The sequence below is a fragment of the Oncorhynchus keta genome, chromosome 34 (assembly GCF_023373465.1).
Source record: "Oncorhynchus keta strain PuntledgeMale-10-30-2019 chromosome 34, Oket_V2, whole genome shotgun sequence".
Taxonomy (NCBI): Eukaryota; Metazoa; Chordata; class Actinopteri; order Salmoniformes; family Salmonidae; genus Oncorhynchus; species Oncorhynchus keta.
In genome coordinates this window covers 7,574,220-7,589,372 of record NC_068454.1, presented here as the reverse complement: position 1 = coordinate 7,589,372, position 15,153 = coordinate 7,574,220, and the positions used below count along the sequence as shown (strand labels likewise).

At 45.9% G+C, this 15,153-nt stretch overlaps 1 protein-coding gene across 10 annotated transcripts in view; it reads right to left on the bottom strand.

Moving 5' to 3' along the window:
- Nucleotides 1-15,153, bottom strand: part of LOC118366572 (high affinity cGMP-specific 3',5'-cyclic phosphodiesterase 9A-like) — a 66,702-nt gene that overhangs the window by 2,601 nt on the left and 48,948 nt on the right. For 9 of the 10 annotated variants that reach the window (XR_008089617.1, XM_052492836.1, XM_052492837.1 and 6 more), the window contains 8 exons: nucleotides 9,673-9,751; nucleotides 9,043-9,106; nucleotides 7,623-7,697; nucleotides 7,086-7,172; nucleotides 6,846-6,962; nucleotides 1,805-1,887; nucleotides 776-932; nucleotides 212-325 (listed from right to left, as the gene is read on the bottom strand). Coding sequence is in view for 9 of the 10 variants with exons in the window: in XM_052492836.1 (XP_052348796.1) it covers nucleotides 212-325; nucleotides 776-932; nucleotides 1,805-1,887; nucleotides 6,846-6,962; nucleotides 7,086-7,172; nucleotides 7,623-7,697; nucleotides 9,043-9,106; nucleotides 9,673-9,751 (776 nt within the window). In the remaining variant the exon portion in view is untranslated. The remainder of the gene's footprint in view (nucleotides 1-211; nucleotides 326-775; nucleotides 933-1,804; nucleotides 1,888-6,845; nucleotides 6,963-7,085; nucleotides 7,173-7,622; nucleotides 7,698-9,042; nucleotides 9,107-9,672; nucleotides 9,752-15,153) is intronic. The other variant, XM_052492838.1, reaches the window with a different exon arrangement.

Below are 15,153 nucleotides of genomic sequence, written 5' to 3'. Positions count from 1 at the left end.
AGGTTACACAGAGCAGAGTTTAATATAGGGAGGGGGTCTACCAGATGGCCCACATAAATAGCAGCAGAAAGGACTAGCAAACACACCTAAGAAAAGTTGTAAATATAGTATTACTGCATAGGGCAGTAGAACAAATACACCGATTTGCACAAACTAAGGTAGTGGAAAATATGTCTTCTAGGGGCAAATACATAGTCATGTGTATCCTTACACAAGTGACATGCTCTTCATCACTGAAGTCAAAGCGGTCCACTTTATGCTTGAATGAGTCCAGTATCTCGCCATGTCGTGCCATGTCTGTGGCCAGGATCAGTGTGATGATTCCCTAAGAGAGAGAGAGATCAGTGTGATGATTCCCTAAGACAGAGAAAGATCAGTGTGATGATTCCCTAAGACAGAGAGAGATCAGTGTGATGATTCCCTAAGACAGAGAGAGATCAGTGTGATGATTCCCTAAGACAGACAGAGAGAGAGAGATCAGTGTGATGATTCCCAAAGACAGACAGAGAGAGATCAGCGTGATGATTCCCTAAGACAGAGAGATAATTCAGTGTGATGATTCCCTAAGACAGAGAGATCAGTATGATGATTCCCAAAGACAGATCCGCATGATGATTCCCTAAGACAGAGATCAGTGTGATGATTCCCAAAGACAGACAGAGAGAGATCAGTGTGATGATTTTCTAAGACAGAGAGATCAGTGTGATGATTCCCTAAGACAGAGATACAGATCAGCACGCACGCACGCAGACACACGCACACTCCTACCCCCTACCTGACGAATCTGTTTGAAGGCCTCAGCATCGAAGGTGGAGAAGATGTTGCAGTCAGGCTGAGAGAAGATCTGGAAGGCCACGGCACAGTGATGATTCTCCAGAGGAGAGATGTCATTGTAGCGTACCGCAAGCTCCGTCCGTGCGTTTATCTGGTACCTGAGAGAGAGAATTAGTCTCACAGGGCCATGCTTTCAAATCCCTTCTTGAATGAAACCTGGGTGTCTAGTTTCATTGAATTAGTATAGACAGACTGTGTACAGTTTCATTGAATTCAGATGGCCAGACTGTCTAGTTTCATTAAATTCGGATGGCCAGACTGTTTCTAGTTTCATTGAATTAGTATAGCCAGACTGTGTCTAGTTTCATTGAATTCGGATGGCCAGACTGTGTCTAGTTTCATTGAATTAGTATAGACAGACTGTGTCTAGTTTCATTGAATTAGTATAGCCAGACTGTGTCTAGTTTCATTAAATTCGGATGGACAGACTGTGTCTAGTTTCATTGAATTAGTATAGACAGACTGTGTCTAGTTTCATTGAATTAGTATAGCCAGACTGTGTCTAGTTTCATTGAATTCGGATGGACAGACTGTGTCTAGTTTCATTGAATTCGGATGGCCAGACTGTGTCTAGTTTCATTGAATTCGGATGGCCAGACTGTGTCTAGTTTCATTGAATTCGGATGGACAGACTGTGTCTAGTTTCATTGAATTCGGATGGCCAGACTGTGTCTAGTTTCATTGAATTAGTATAGACAGACTGTGTCTAGTTTCATTGAATTAGTATAGCCAGACTGTGTCTAGTTTCATTGAATTCGGATGGACAGACTGTGTCTAGTTTCATTGAATTCGGATGGACAGACTGTGTCTAGTTTCATTGAATTAGTATAGCCAGACTGTGTCTAGTTTCATTGAATTCGGATGGACAGACTGTGTCTAGTTTCATTGAATTCGGATGGCCAGACTGTGTCTAGTTTCATTGAATTCGGATGGCCAGATGGCAGGGATAGAGAGAGGAGAGCATTCTTACGTGTTGTTGTACCCTGGGTGCTGCAGATCGTGGCACACTGCAGCTGTCATCAGAATCAGAATGTCCACCTGGCTGAATATCTCCTGGGAGACACACAACACAGGCTCATTACGTCAATGAATGGGCCATCTGTGTACTGTGCGCACGTGTGTGTGCGTGTGTGTGTGTGGGTGTGTGCGTATGGGTGTGTGTGTGTGCGTGCGTGCGGGTGTGTGTGTGTGTGTGTGTGCGTGTGTGTGGGTGTGTGCGTATGGGTGTGTGTGTGTGCGGGTGGGTGTTTTCCCAGCATGCAAGTTTGCACAGGTAGGTAAATCCGTGTTCGTGTGAGTGTGTGTGTGTGAGATAGATCTCATTAGCACGTCTTTAACATGGCCGCCTCATAATCACTCATTATAGCCTTTGATGAGAAATAAACCTCTCATGAATGGATGACAGAGCGTCTCCAAGGGAGTAGAATTTCTCTTCCGAACTCGTCTCTCAGCGTCTCTCTCTCTCTCTCTCTCTCTCTCTCTCCTCTTCAAGAAAAAAACGATTCCTCCTCACCAATCTCTCTTTCTCATCACTCCAGTATTATTGATGCCCTTTTATAGAGCTGAGGTTTATAGTCTTACTGTTGAATTACTGAAGTATTACTGTGGAATTACAGAGGGCACGACAAAGCCTATTCATCCTCGGGAAACTAAAAAGATTTGGCATGGGTCCTGAGATCCTCAAAAGGTTTTACAGCTGCACCATCCTGACTGAGCATCACGACTGTTGTTTTATTTATTTACTTACCTATTGTTCACCTAATACCTTTTTTGCACTATTGGTTAGAGCCTGTAAGGATTTCACTGTAAGGAGAACCTGTTGTATTCGGCGCACGTGACAATTAAACTTTGATTTGATATTACTGTAGTATTACTGTGGTATTACCAGTAGTATCACCTGTAGTATTACTGTGGTGTTACTGTAGTATTATATGTAGTCTTACTGTAGTATTGCCTGTAGTATTACTGTAGTATCGCTGTAGTATCAAATCAAATCAAATTTTATTTGTCACATACACATGGTTAGCAGATGTTAATGCGAGTGTAGCGAAATGCTTGTGCTTCTAGTTCCGACAATGCAGTAATAACCAACAAGTAATCTAACTAACAATTCCAAAACTACTGTCTTATACACAGTGTAAGGGGATAAAGAATATGTACATAGGATATATGAATGAGTGATGGTACAGAGCAGCATAGGCAAGATACAGTAGATGGTGTCGAGTACAGTATATACATATGAGATGGGTATGTAAACAAAGTGGCATAGTTAAAGTGGCTAGTGATACATGTATTACATAAGGATGCAGTCGATGATATAGAGTACAGTATATACGTATGCATATGAGATGAATAATGTAGGGTAAGTAACATTATATAAGGTAGCATTGTTTAAAGTGGCTAGTGATATATTTACATAATTTCCCATCAATTCCCATTATTAAAGTGGCTGGAGTTGAGTCAGTGTCAGTGTGTTGGCAGCAGCCACTCAATGTTAGTGGTGGCTGTTTAACAGTCTGATGGCCTTGAGATAGAAGCTGTTTTTCAGTCTCTCAGTCCCAGCTTTGATGCACCTGTACTGACCTCGCCTTCTGGATGATAGCGGGGTGAACAGGCAGTGGCTCGGGTGGTTGTTGTCCTTGATGATATTTATGGCCTTCCTGTAACATCGGGTGGTGTAGGTGTCCTGGAGGGCAGGTAGTTTGCCCCCGGTGATGCGTTGTGTAGACCTCACTACCCTCTGGAGAGCCTTACGGTTGTGGGCGGAGCAGTTGCCGTACCAGCCAGGATGCTCTCGATTGTGCATCTGTAGAAGTTTGTGAGTGCTTTTGGTGACAAGCCGAATTTCTTCAGCCTCCTGAGGTTGAAGAGGCGCTGCTGCGCCTTCTTCACGATGCTGTCTGTGTGAGTGGACCAATTCAGTTTGTCTGTGATGTGTATGCCGAGGAACTTAAAACTTGCTACCCTCTCCACTACTGTTCCATCGATGTGGATAGGGAGGTGTTCCCTCTGCTGTTTCCTGAAGTCCACAATCATCTCCTTAGTTTTGTTGACGTTGAGTGTGAGGTTATTTTCCTGACACCACACTCCGAGGGCCCTCACCTCCTCCCTGTAGGCCGTCTCGTCGTTGTTGGTAATCAAGCCTACCACTGTTGTGTCGTCCGCAAACTTGATGATTGAGTTGGAGGCGTGCGGGGCCCCCGTGTTGAGGATCAGCGGGGAGGAGATGTTGTTGCCTACCCTCACCACCTGGGGACGGCCCGTCAGGAAGTCCAGTACCCAGTTGCACAGGGCGGGGTCGAGACCCAGGGTCTCGAGCTTGATGACGAGCTTGGAGGGTACTATGGTGTTGAATGCCGAGCTGTAGTCGATGAACAGCATTCTCACATAGGTATTCCTCTTGTCCAGGTGGGTTAAGGCAGTGTGCAGTGTGGTTGAGATTGCATCGTCTGTGGACCTATTTGGGCGGTAAGCAAATTGGAGTGGGTCTAGGGTGTCAGGTAGGGTGGAGGTGATATGGTCCTTGACTAGTCTCTCAAAGCACTTCATGATGACGGAAGTGAGTGCTACGGGGCGGTAGTCGTTTAGCTCAGTTACCTTAGCTTTCTTGGGAACAGGAACAATGGTGGCCCTCTTGAAGCATGTGGGAACAGCAGACTGGTATAGGGATTGATTGAATATGTCCGTAAACACACCGGCCAGCTGGTCTGCGCATGCTCTGAGGGTGCGGTTGGGGATGCCGTCTGGGCCTGCAGCCTTGCGAGGGTTAACACGTTTAAATGTCTTACTCACCTCGGCTGCAGTGAAGGAGAGGCCGCACGTTTCCGTTGCAGGCCGTGTCAGTGGCACTGTATTGTCCTCGAAGCGGGCAAAAAAGTTATTTAGTCTGCCTGGGAGCAAGACATCCTGGTCCGTGACGGGGCTGGATTTCTTCCTGTAGTCCGTGATTGACTGTAGACCCTGCCACATGCCTCTTGTGTCTGAGCCGTTGAATTGAGATTCTACTTTGTCTCTGTACTGACGCTTAGCTTGTTTGATAGCCTTGCGGAGGGAATAGCTGCACTGTTTGTATTCGGTCATGTTACCAGACACCTTGCCCTGATTAAAAGCAGTGGTTCGCGCTTTCAGTTTCACGCGAATGCTGCCATCAATCCACGGTTTCTGGTTAGGGAATGTTTTAAATCGTTGCTATGGGAACGACCTCTTCAACGCACATTCTAATGAACTCGCACACCGAATCAGCGTATTCGTCAATATTGTTAACTGACGCAATACGAAACATATCCCAGTCCACGTGATGGAAGCAGTCTTGGAGTGTGGAGTCAGCTTGGTCGGACCAGCGTTGGACAGACCTCAGCGTGGGAGCCTCTTGTTTTAGTTTCTGTCTGTAGGCAGGGATCAACAAAATGGAGTCGTGGTCAGCTTTTCCAGAAGGGGGGCGGGGCAGGGCCTTATATGCGTCGCGGAAGTTAGAGTAACAATGATCCAAGGTTTTTCCACCCCTGGTTGCGCAATCGATATGCTGATAAAATTTAGGGAGTCTTGTTTTCAGATTAGCCTTGTTAAAATCCCCAGCAACAATGAATGTAGCCTCCGGATAAATGGTTTCCAGTTTGCAAAGAGTTAAATAAAGTTCGTTCAGAGCTATCGATGTGTCTGCTTGGGGGGGGGATATATACGGCTGTGATTATAATCGAAGATAATTCCCTTGGTAGATAATGCGGTCTACATTTGATTGTGAGGAATTCTAAATCAGGTGAACAGAAGGATTTGAGTTCCTGTATGTTTCTTACATCACACCATGTCTCGTTAGCCATAAGGCATACGCCCCCGCCCCTCTTCTTACCAGAAAGATGTCTGTTTCTGTCGGCGCGATGCGTGGAGAAACCCGTTGGCTGCACCGCATCGGATAGCGTCTCTCCAGTGAGCCATGTTTCCGTGAAGCAAAGAACGTTACAGTCTCTGATGTCCCTCTGGAATGCTACCCTTGCTCGGATTTCATCAACCTTGTTGTCAAGAGACTGGACATTGGCAAGAAGAATGCTAGGGATTGGTGCACGGTGTGCCCGTCTCCGGAGTCTGACCAGGAGACCGCCTCATTTCCCTCTTTTTCGGAGTCGTTTTTTGGGGTCGCAGCATGGGATCCATTCCGCTGTCCTGTTTGAAAGGCAGAACACAGGATCCGCGTCGCGAAAAACATATTCTTGGTCGTACTGATGGTGAGTTGACGCTGATCTTATAGTCAGTAGTTCTTCTCGACTGTATGTAATGAAACCTAAGATGACCTGGGGTACTAATGTAAGAAATAACACGTAAAAAAACAAAAAACTGCATAGTTTCCTAGGAACGCGAAGCGAGGCGGCCATCTCTGTCGGCGCCGGAAGTTAAGTTGTAGTATTACTGTGGTGTTACTGTAGTATTGCCTGTAGTATTACTGTGGTATTACCTGTAGTATTACTGTGATATGACAGTGATTTTACCTGTAGTATTACGAATATGGTATTACTGTAGTATTACCCATAGTATCACTTTGGTATTACCAGTAGCATTATTCTAGTATTATTCTAGTATTACTGTAGTAAATATTGTAGTATTACCCATAGTATCACTTTGGTATTACCAGTAGCACTATTCTAGTAATATTCTAGTATTACTGTGGTATAACCTGTAGTATTATCTATAGTACTACTGTAGTATTACCCGTAGTGTGACTATAGTATTACCTGTAGTATTACATGCAGTATTACTGTAGTATTACATGCAGTATTACTGTAGTATTACTGTAGTATGAATATGGTATTACTGTAGTATTACCCATAGTATTACTTTAGTATTACCCGTAGTGTGACTATAGTATTACCTGTAGTATTACATGTAGTATTACTGTAGTATTACATGTAGTATTACTGTTGTATTACCTGTAGTATTACTGCAGTATTACATGTGGTATTACTGTAGTATTACCTGTAGTATTACTGTAGTATTACCTGTAGTATTACCTGTAGTATTACCTGTAGTATTACCTGTAGGCTGCAGAGGCAGATCATGCTGTACATCATCTGGGTGACACAAAAACAGTGACGGAAGTTATGGAAGGGATTCATCTGGTAGTTGTCATGGATACAAAGCTGCAGGGAGGAAGAGGGGAAGGAAGACGTGAGACCATCAGACATCTACAACAAACCTGACACTAGTAACAAGTGGTGCAGCAGTACATGAAGAACAGTTGTAGATATCTCTAGATGTCTTACCAGCCAACTCTTCAGTGTGATGGGGTTCATGTTGAAGCCCTTGACCAGGTCCAGGTCATTGTACATGTGCTCCAGGCAGCTCAGCATCTGACCACGTGAAGGAAGGTGGATAAGTGAGACAGAGTGTGAGCAACAGTTCTATGGTAGTTGAACCTCTATGACAGTTGAACCTCTATGACAGTAGAACCTCTATGACAGTAGAACCTCTATGACAGTTGAACCTCTATGACAGTTGAACCTCAATGACAGTTGAACCTCTATGACAGTTGAACCTCTATGACAGTTGAACCTCTATGACAGTTGAGCCTCTATGACAGTTGAACCTCTATGACAGTTGAGCCTCTATGACAGTTGAACCTCTATGACAGTTGAACCTCTATGACAGTTGAACCTCTATGACAGTTGAACCTCTATGACAGTTGAACCTCTATGGTAGTTGAACCTCTATGACAGTTGAACCTCTATGACAGTTGAACCTCTATGACAGTTGAACCTCTATGACAGTTGAGCCCCTATGGTCCAATCCCCTGTCCTCACCTCATTGGGCTCCCACTGCCACACATCAAAGCTGGGATGTCTGAGAGCTTCCACTGTCTCCTGAGACAGGTGGTACTACACACACACACACACACACACACACACACACACACACACACACACACACACACACACACACACACACACACACACACACACACACACACACACACACACACACACACACACACACACACACACACACACACACACACACACACACACACACACACACAGACAGAGAGAGAGATATAGAGAGAGGCACAGAAGAGGGGAGAGGGAAGAACAACAATGTTTTGGTGAAGTCAGTGTCGGACCTTGTTGGCCTCCCACAGCCAGAGGTCAAAGGGCAGGCTTTCTGAGGACATCTATGGTCTGCTGCGAAAGCATGTACTGCAAGCCACAGAGCTCCCAGTTTACCCAGTCTGTCTCCAGTGCGAGTTATGGGCTTACCTCTACATACCTGACCTCACCTGACCTGACTTCAGGTGTTAAACCAGCACCGGAGACAGATGCTGGCTGTAATTCTTTAGGCGAGGCAGCGAGCCCCTAGGGCCTTTGCACTCCGTGGCCACCTATAGGTGGTGTTCTGACACTATGGACCTACAGGTGGTGTTCTGACACTATGGACCTATAGGTGGTGTTCTGACACTATGGACCTACAGGTGGTGTTCTGACACTATGGACCTACAGGTGGTGTTCTGACACTATGGACCTACAGGTGGTGTTCTGACACTATGGACCTACAGGTGGTGTTCTGACACTATGGACCTACAGGTGGTGTTCTGACACTATGGGCCTACAGGTGGTGTTCTGACACTATGGACCTACAGGTGGTGTTCTGACACTATGGACCTACAGGTGGTGTTCTGACACTATGGACCTACAGGTGGTGTTCTGACACTATGGACCTACAGGTGGTGTTCTGACACTATGGACCTACAGGTGGTGTTCTGACACTATGGACCTACAGGTGGTGTTCTGACACTATGGACCTACAGGTGGTGTTCTAACACTATGGACCTACAGGTGGTGTTCTGACACTATGGACCTACAGGTGGTGTTCTGACACTATGGACCTACAGGTGGTGTTCTGACACTATGGACCTACAGGTGGTGTTGTGACACTATGGACCTACAGGTGGTGTTCTGACACTATGGACCTACAGGTGGTGTTCTGACACTATGGACCTATAGGTGGTGTTCTGACACTATGGACCTACAGGTGGTGTTCTGACACTATGGACCTACAGGTGGTGTTCTGACACTATGGACCTACAGGTGGTGTTCTGACACTATGGACCTACAGGTGGTGTTCTAACACTATGGACCTACAGTCCCTGGTAACAGGCTCACTGATAATGACAAAACACTTGACACACACAATGAAGTAGGAGTAATTTGCAGACCACTGCCTTACCTTGGGGTAAGAGGGCACGTCTCTCCGAGGTGTCAGCTTCTTTTTGTCATCCAGGAAATGACTACTGTACAAAGCAAGCAGCAAACAATAAATCAGACAGTATGTGACCTTCGGTTATTAATAACACTGTATGACGCGGGACAATGAGCTTAACTAAATCCTTTCATAATTGTCCAACCTGATCCCATTGTTATGCCACTGATCTACCCTGTGCAAGAGAGTGAGATCTCTGATGGGGGGGTGTTCAATTTAAAGTATAATAATAATACCTGATCTAAATATATAACCTAATGAGCATGACCCTGGTTGTAAAGCCCTGCTAATGACTGACTGAGGAGGGGGGTTTCTGTCAATACTTCCTCTACTAGCTTACACTAACTAGGAGCTCAGATAGAGGAGGGGGGTCCTGTCAATACTTCCTCTACTAGCTTACACTAACTAGGAGCTCAGATAGAGGAGGGGGGTTCTGTCAATACTTCCTCTACTAGCTTACACTAACTAGGAGCTCAGATAGGACTGTTGAAATGTCAGATGCAGAAAACACCATTCAGGCGTTGGACAACGTTATCGGGATTCAGGTCGCAGCTAGAGGTAAACGTTTAAAGATGACGACGTAATAAGGTGACTAACCTGTTGTTCATGGAGGCCATCTCATCCCTGAACTTCTTGATGTCGCTGTCACACTTCTCCACCACTTTCATCCCCTCCACTGCAGAGAGAGAGAGAGAGAGGGAGGGAGGGGAAAGAGAGAGGGGGAGAGAGGGAGGGAGGGAAGGGAAAGAGAGAGAGGGAGAGAGGGGAAAGAGAGAGGGGGAGAGAGGGGAAAGAGAGAGGGGGAGAGAGGGGAAAGAGAGAGGGGGAGAGAGGGGAAAGAGAGAGGGGGAGAGAGGGAGGGGAAAGAGAGAGGGAGGGAGGGTAAAGAGAGAGGGGGAGGGAGGGGAAAGAGAGACGGGAAAGAGAGAGGGGGAGGGAGGGGAAAGAGAGAGGGGGAGGGAGGGGAAAGAGAGAGGGGGAGGGAGGGGAAAGAGAGAAGAGGAGAGAGGGAGGGAGGGAGGGAAGGAAGGGAAAGAGAGGGGGAGAGGAAAGAGAGGGAGGGAGGGAGGGAGGGAGGGAGGGGAAAGAGAGAGGGGGAGGGAGGGGAAAGAGAGAGGGGGAGAGAGGGAGGGAGGGAAGGGAAAGAGAGAGAGGGAGAGAGGGGAAAGAGAGAGGGGGAGAGAGGGAGGGGAAAGAGAGAGGGGGAGAGAGGGAGGGGAAAGAGAGAGGGAGGGAGGGAGGGAGGGGAAAGAGAGAGGGGAGGGAGGGGAAAGAGAGAGGGGAAAGAGAGAGGGGGAGGGAGGGGAAAGAGAGAAGAGGAGAGAGGGAGGGAGGGAAGGGAAAGAGAGGGGGAGAGGAAAGAGAGAGGGAGGGAGGGAGGGAGGGAGGGAGGGAGGGGAAAGAGAGAGGGGGAGAGAGGTTAATGTATCCTATGATACCAATAGTTTGGTGCAACACCTATTTCCTCCTTGTCTGACATCAGAAACACCTGTTCCAGGCCTTCTGTACTGTAAAAACTATTAACATCGACTACGTCTGGGATCTATATCAATCAGTCAGATGACCTTATTGATAAACATGATGATGAGAAACCCTTATCAGGACTCTTTGGACTCATCGCCACATCTTTCATCTTTACTCCGTACACAGAAACGCATACAAAGCTCTCCTTCACCCTCCACTTGGCAAATGTGACTTTATCCTCCCGATTCCTCCTTACAAGCAAACATCTAAAATGGGAAGTACTAGTGGCGCAACCAATAGAGAAGTTGTCCGATAAAGTGGATGCTAAGCTACAGGACTGTTTTGCTTAGCACAGCCTGGAATATGTTCCCCGGGAATCTTCGAATGCCATTGAGGAGTTTACCACATCAGTCACCGGCTTCATTAATAAGTGCATCGATGACGTTGTCCCTAAAGTGACCGTGCGTACATACAGTACCTTCAGAATGTATTCTCTCCCCTTGGACTTTTTCAACATTTTGTTGAGTTACTGCCTGTATTTTAGATTGGTTTGTCACTGGCCAATACCCCACAATACCCCACACACAATACCCCCACACACAATACCCCACACACAATACCCCACAATACCCCACACACACAATACCCCACATTACCCCACACACACAATACCCCATAATACCCCACACACAATACCCCACAAAACCCCACACACAATATACCCCATAATGTCAAAGTGAAATTATGTTTTTTGAAAATATTACAAATTAATTCAAACTTAAAAGCTGAAATGTCTTGAGTCAATAAGTATTAAACCCCTTTGTTATGGCAAGTCAAAATAAGTTTAGTAGTAAAAATGTGCTTAACAAGTCACATATTAAGTTGCATGGACTCACTCTGTGTGTAATAATAGTATTTGACATGATTTTTGAATGACTAGCTCATCTCTGTACCCCACACATACAATTATCTGTAAGGTCCCTCAGTCGAGCAGTGAATTTCAAACACAGATTCAACCACAAAGACCAGGGAGGTTTTCCAATGCCTCACAAAGAAGGGCTCCTATTGGTAGATGGGTAAAAAAAAAAGCAAACATCGAATATCCCTTTGAGCATGGTGAAGTAATTGATTACACTTAGGATGTTGTATCAATACAACCAGTCACTACAAAGATACTTCTTCCTAACTCAGTTGCTGGAGAGAAAGGAAACCGCTCAGGGATTTTCACCATGAGGCCAATGGTGACTTTAAAACAGTTACAGAGTTTAATGGCTGTGAAAGGAGAAAACTGAGGATGGATCAGCAGCATTGTAGTTACTCCACAATACTAACCTAAATGACAGAGAGAAAAGAAGGAAGCCTGTACAGAATAAAAACATTCCAAAACATGCATCCTGTTTGCAACGAGGCACTAAAGTAATACTGCAAAAAATGTGGCAAAGCAATGCACTTTCTGTCCTGAATACAAAGTGTTATGTTTGGGGCAAATCCAATACATCACATTACTGAGTAACACACCATATTTTCAAGCATAGTGGTGGCTGCATCTTCAGGATAAAAAAATAAATGGAATGGAGCTAAGCATATAGGCAAAATCCAAAAGGAAAACCTGCTTCATTCAGTCTGCATTCCACCAGACACTGGGAGATTAATTCACCTTTCAGCAGGACAATAACCTAAAACACCAAATCTACACTGGAGTTGCTTACCAAGAAGTCAGTGAGTGTCTGAGTTACAGTTCTGACATACATTTACGTGAAAATCTATGGTAAGACCTGAAAATGGTTGTCTAGCAAGGATCAACAACCAATTTGCCAGAGCTTGAAGAATTTTGAAAATAATAATGTGCAAATATTGCACATTCCAGGTGTGGAAAACTCTTAGAGACTTACCCAGAAAGACTCAACTGCAATCGATGCCAAAGACGCTTCTACAAAGTATTGACCCAGGAGTGTGAATACTTATGTAATTTAGTAATTTTCAATACATTTCCCTCACATTTCTAAAAACATGTTTTCACTTTATGTCATTATGGGGTATTGTATGTAGATGGGTAAGAAAAAAAACAATTTAATCCATTTTGAATTCAGGCTGTAACACAACAAAATGTGTTATAAGTCAAGGGGTATGAAGTAATACTTTCTGAAGGCACTGTATCCCAACCAGAAGCCTTGGATTACAGGAAACAGCCACACTGAGCTAAAGGCTAGAGCTGCCTGTCAGGACCCGGTTACGAACCCGGGTCTCCGGAGTGAGAAACAGCCACACTGAGCTAAAGGCTAGAGCTGCCTGTCAGGACCCGGTTACGAACCCGGGTCTCCGGAGTGAGAAACAGCCACACTGAGCTAAAGGCTAGAGCTGCCGCTGGACTGGGACACAAGTGTTGGTCCCATGTTTCATGAGCTGAAATAAAAGAGCCCAGAAAAGTTCCATGTGACCCTGGGTCTCAACCCTGCCCTGTGCAACTGGGTCCTGGACTTTCTGATGGGCCGCCCCCAGGTGGTGAGGGTAAAAAACAACATCCACCCCCTTCTGATCCTCAACACTGGGGCCCCACAAGGGTGCCTTCTCAGCCCTCTCCTGTACTCCCTGTTCACCCATGACTGTGTGGCCATACATGCCTCCAACTCCATCATCAAGTTTGCAGACGACACTACAGTGGTAGGCTTGATTACCAACAACGACGAGACGGCCTACAGGGAGGAGGTGAGGGCCCTCAGAGTGTGGTGTCAGGAAAATAACCTCACACTCAACGTCAACAAAACAGATGATCGTGGACTTCAGGAAACAGCAGAGGGAGCTCCCCCCTATCCACATCGACGGGACAGGAGTGGAGAAGGTGGAAAGTTTTAAATTCCTCTGCGTAAATGTCACAGACACACTGAAATGGTCCACCCACACAGAAAGTGTGGTGAAGAAGGCGCAACAGCCTGAAGCAATTTGGCTTGTCACCGAGGACACTCACAAACATTTACAAATGCACGATCGAGGGCATCCTGTCGGGCTGTATCACAGCCTGGTATGACAACTGCTCCGCCCATGACCGTAAGGCTCTCCAGAGGGTAGTGAGGTCTGCACAACGCATCACCGGGGGCAAACTACCTGCCCTTCAGGACACCTACATCACCCGATGTCACAGGAAGGCCAAAAAGATAATCAAGGACAACAACCACCCGAGCCACTGCCTGTTCACCCCGCTATCATCCAGAAGGCGAGGTCAGTACAGGTGCATCAAAGCTGGGACCGAGAGACTGAAAAACAGCTTCTATCTCTAGGCCATCAGACTGTTAAACAGCCATCACTAACATTGAGTGGCTGCTGCCAATATACTGACTCAACTCTCTAGCCACTTTAATAATTAATAATTAGATGTAATAAATGTATCACTAGTCACTTTAAACAATGGCACTTTATAATTATTACAATCCCTATATTACTCATCTCATATGTATATACTGTACTCTATACCATCTACTGCATCTTGCCTATGCCGTTCGGCCATCGCTCATCCATATATTTCTTGTGAACCTGGGGACAAGGTTATGTCCCGAGTAGATAAAAGAAATCCCTGAATCAATGTCTTTGATAGACGCCTCTCCATGTCCCATTAGTATATGTAGCCATTAGGCTGACCTCTTGGGGGAGAAAACAAAAAATAATGGAGAGCAAGGGGAGGATGAATCTTAGTGGACTGAGAGCTCAGTCTCCATGGGAGACCCGTCCGCTCGTACGTTGTCTCAGTAACAACCGTGGGGTTGCCACTGTGACTGAGAGCTCAGTCTCCATGGGAGACCCGTCCGCTCATACGTTGTCTCAGTAACAACCGTGGGGTTGCCACTGTGACTGAGAGCTCAGTCTCCATGGGAGACCCGTCCGCTCGTACGTTGTCTCAGTAACAACCGTGGGGTTGCCACTGTGACTGAGAGATCAGAGAAGGTTGTTATGAGGACACGGGACCATTATGTGTTAAAGTGTGTATTAATGTAATGCTGCCTGTCAGTGTAAATCATTTGCCTGTTAGCAGCTGTTGGCTTGTTTCCTGTTTACGTAGGTGTCATAGTGAAATCTGCTGTTTGGAGTTCAGAATGTGGGGGATGAAGGGGTGAATTGAGTCGGAAATCTCACACACACACACACACATAGAAACACACACACACACACACACACACACACACACACACACACAGAAACACACACACACACACACACGCACGCACGCACGCACTCACACACAATTTCACAATGGTTTAAATCTGGGTTCAGGGTGTTCCACCAAAGACCTCGAGGCATCCAGTCAAACCAGAACAAACACCACACGGCCATGACAATGGTAGTACTTTACAGTGTGTCACGGTTTTCATGTGGTGAAGGAGAGTCGGACCAAACTGCAGCGCGTATATTGCGATCCATGTTTAATCACACGACGTAACACGAATCCAAAACACAAACTCTACAAAACAATAAACGTAGTGAAAACCGAAACAGCCTAAACTGGTGCAAACTAACACAGACTAAGGACATCAAGACACTCAGGACAATCACCCACGACAAACTCAAAGAATATGGCTGCCTAAATATGGTTCCCAATCAGAGACAACGATAAGCACCTGCCTC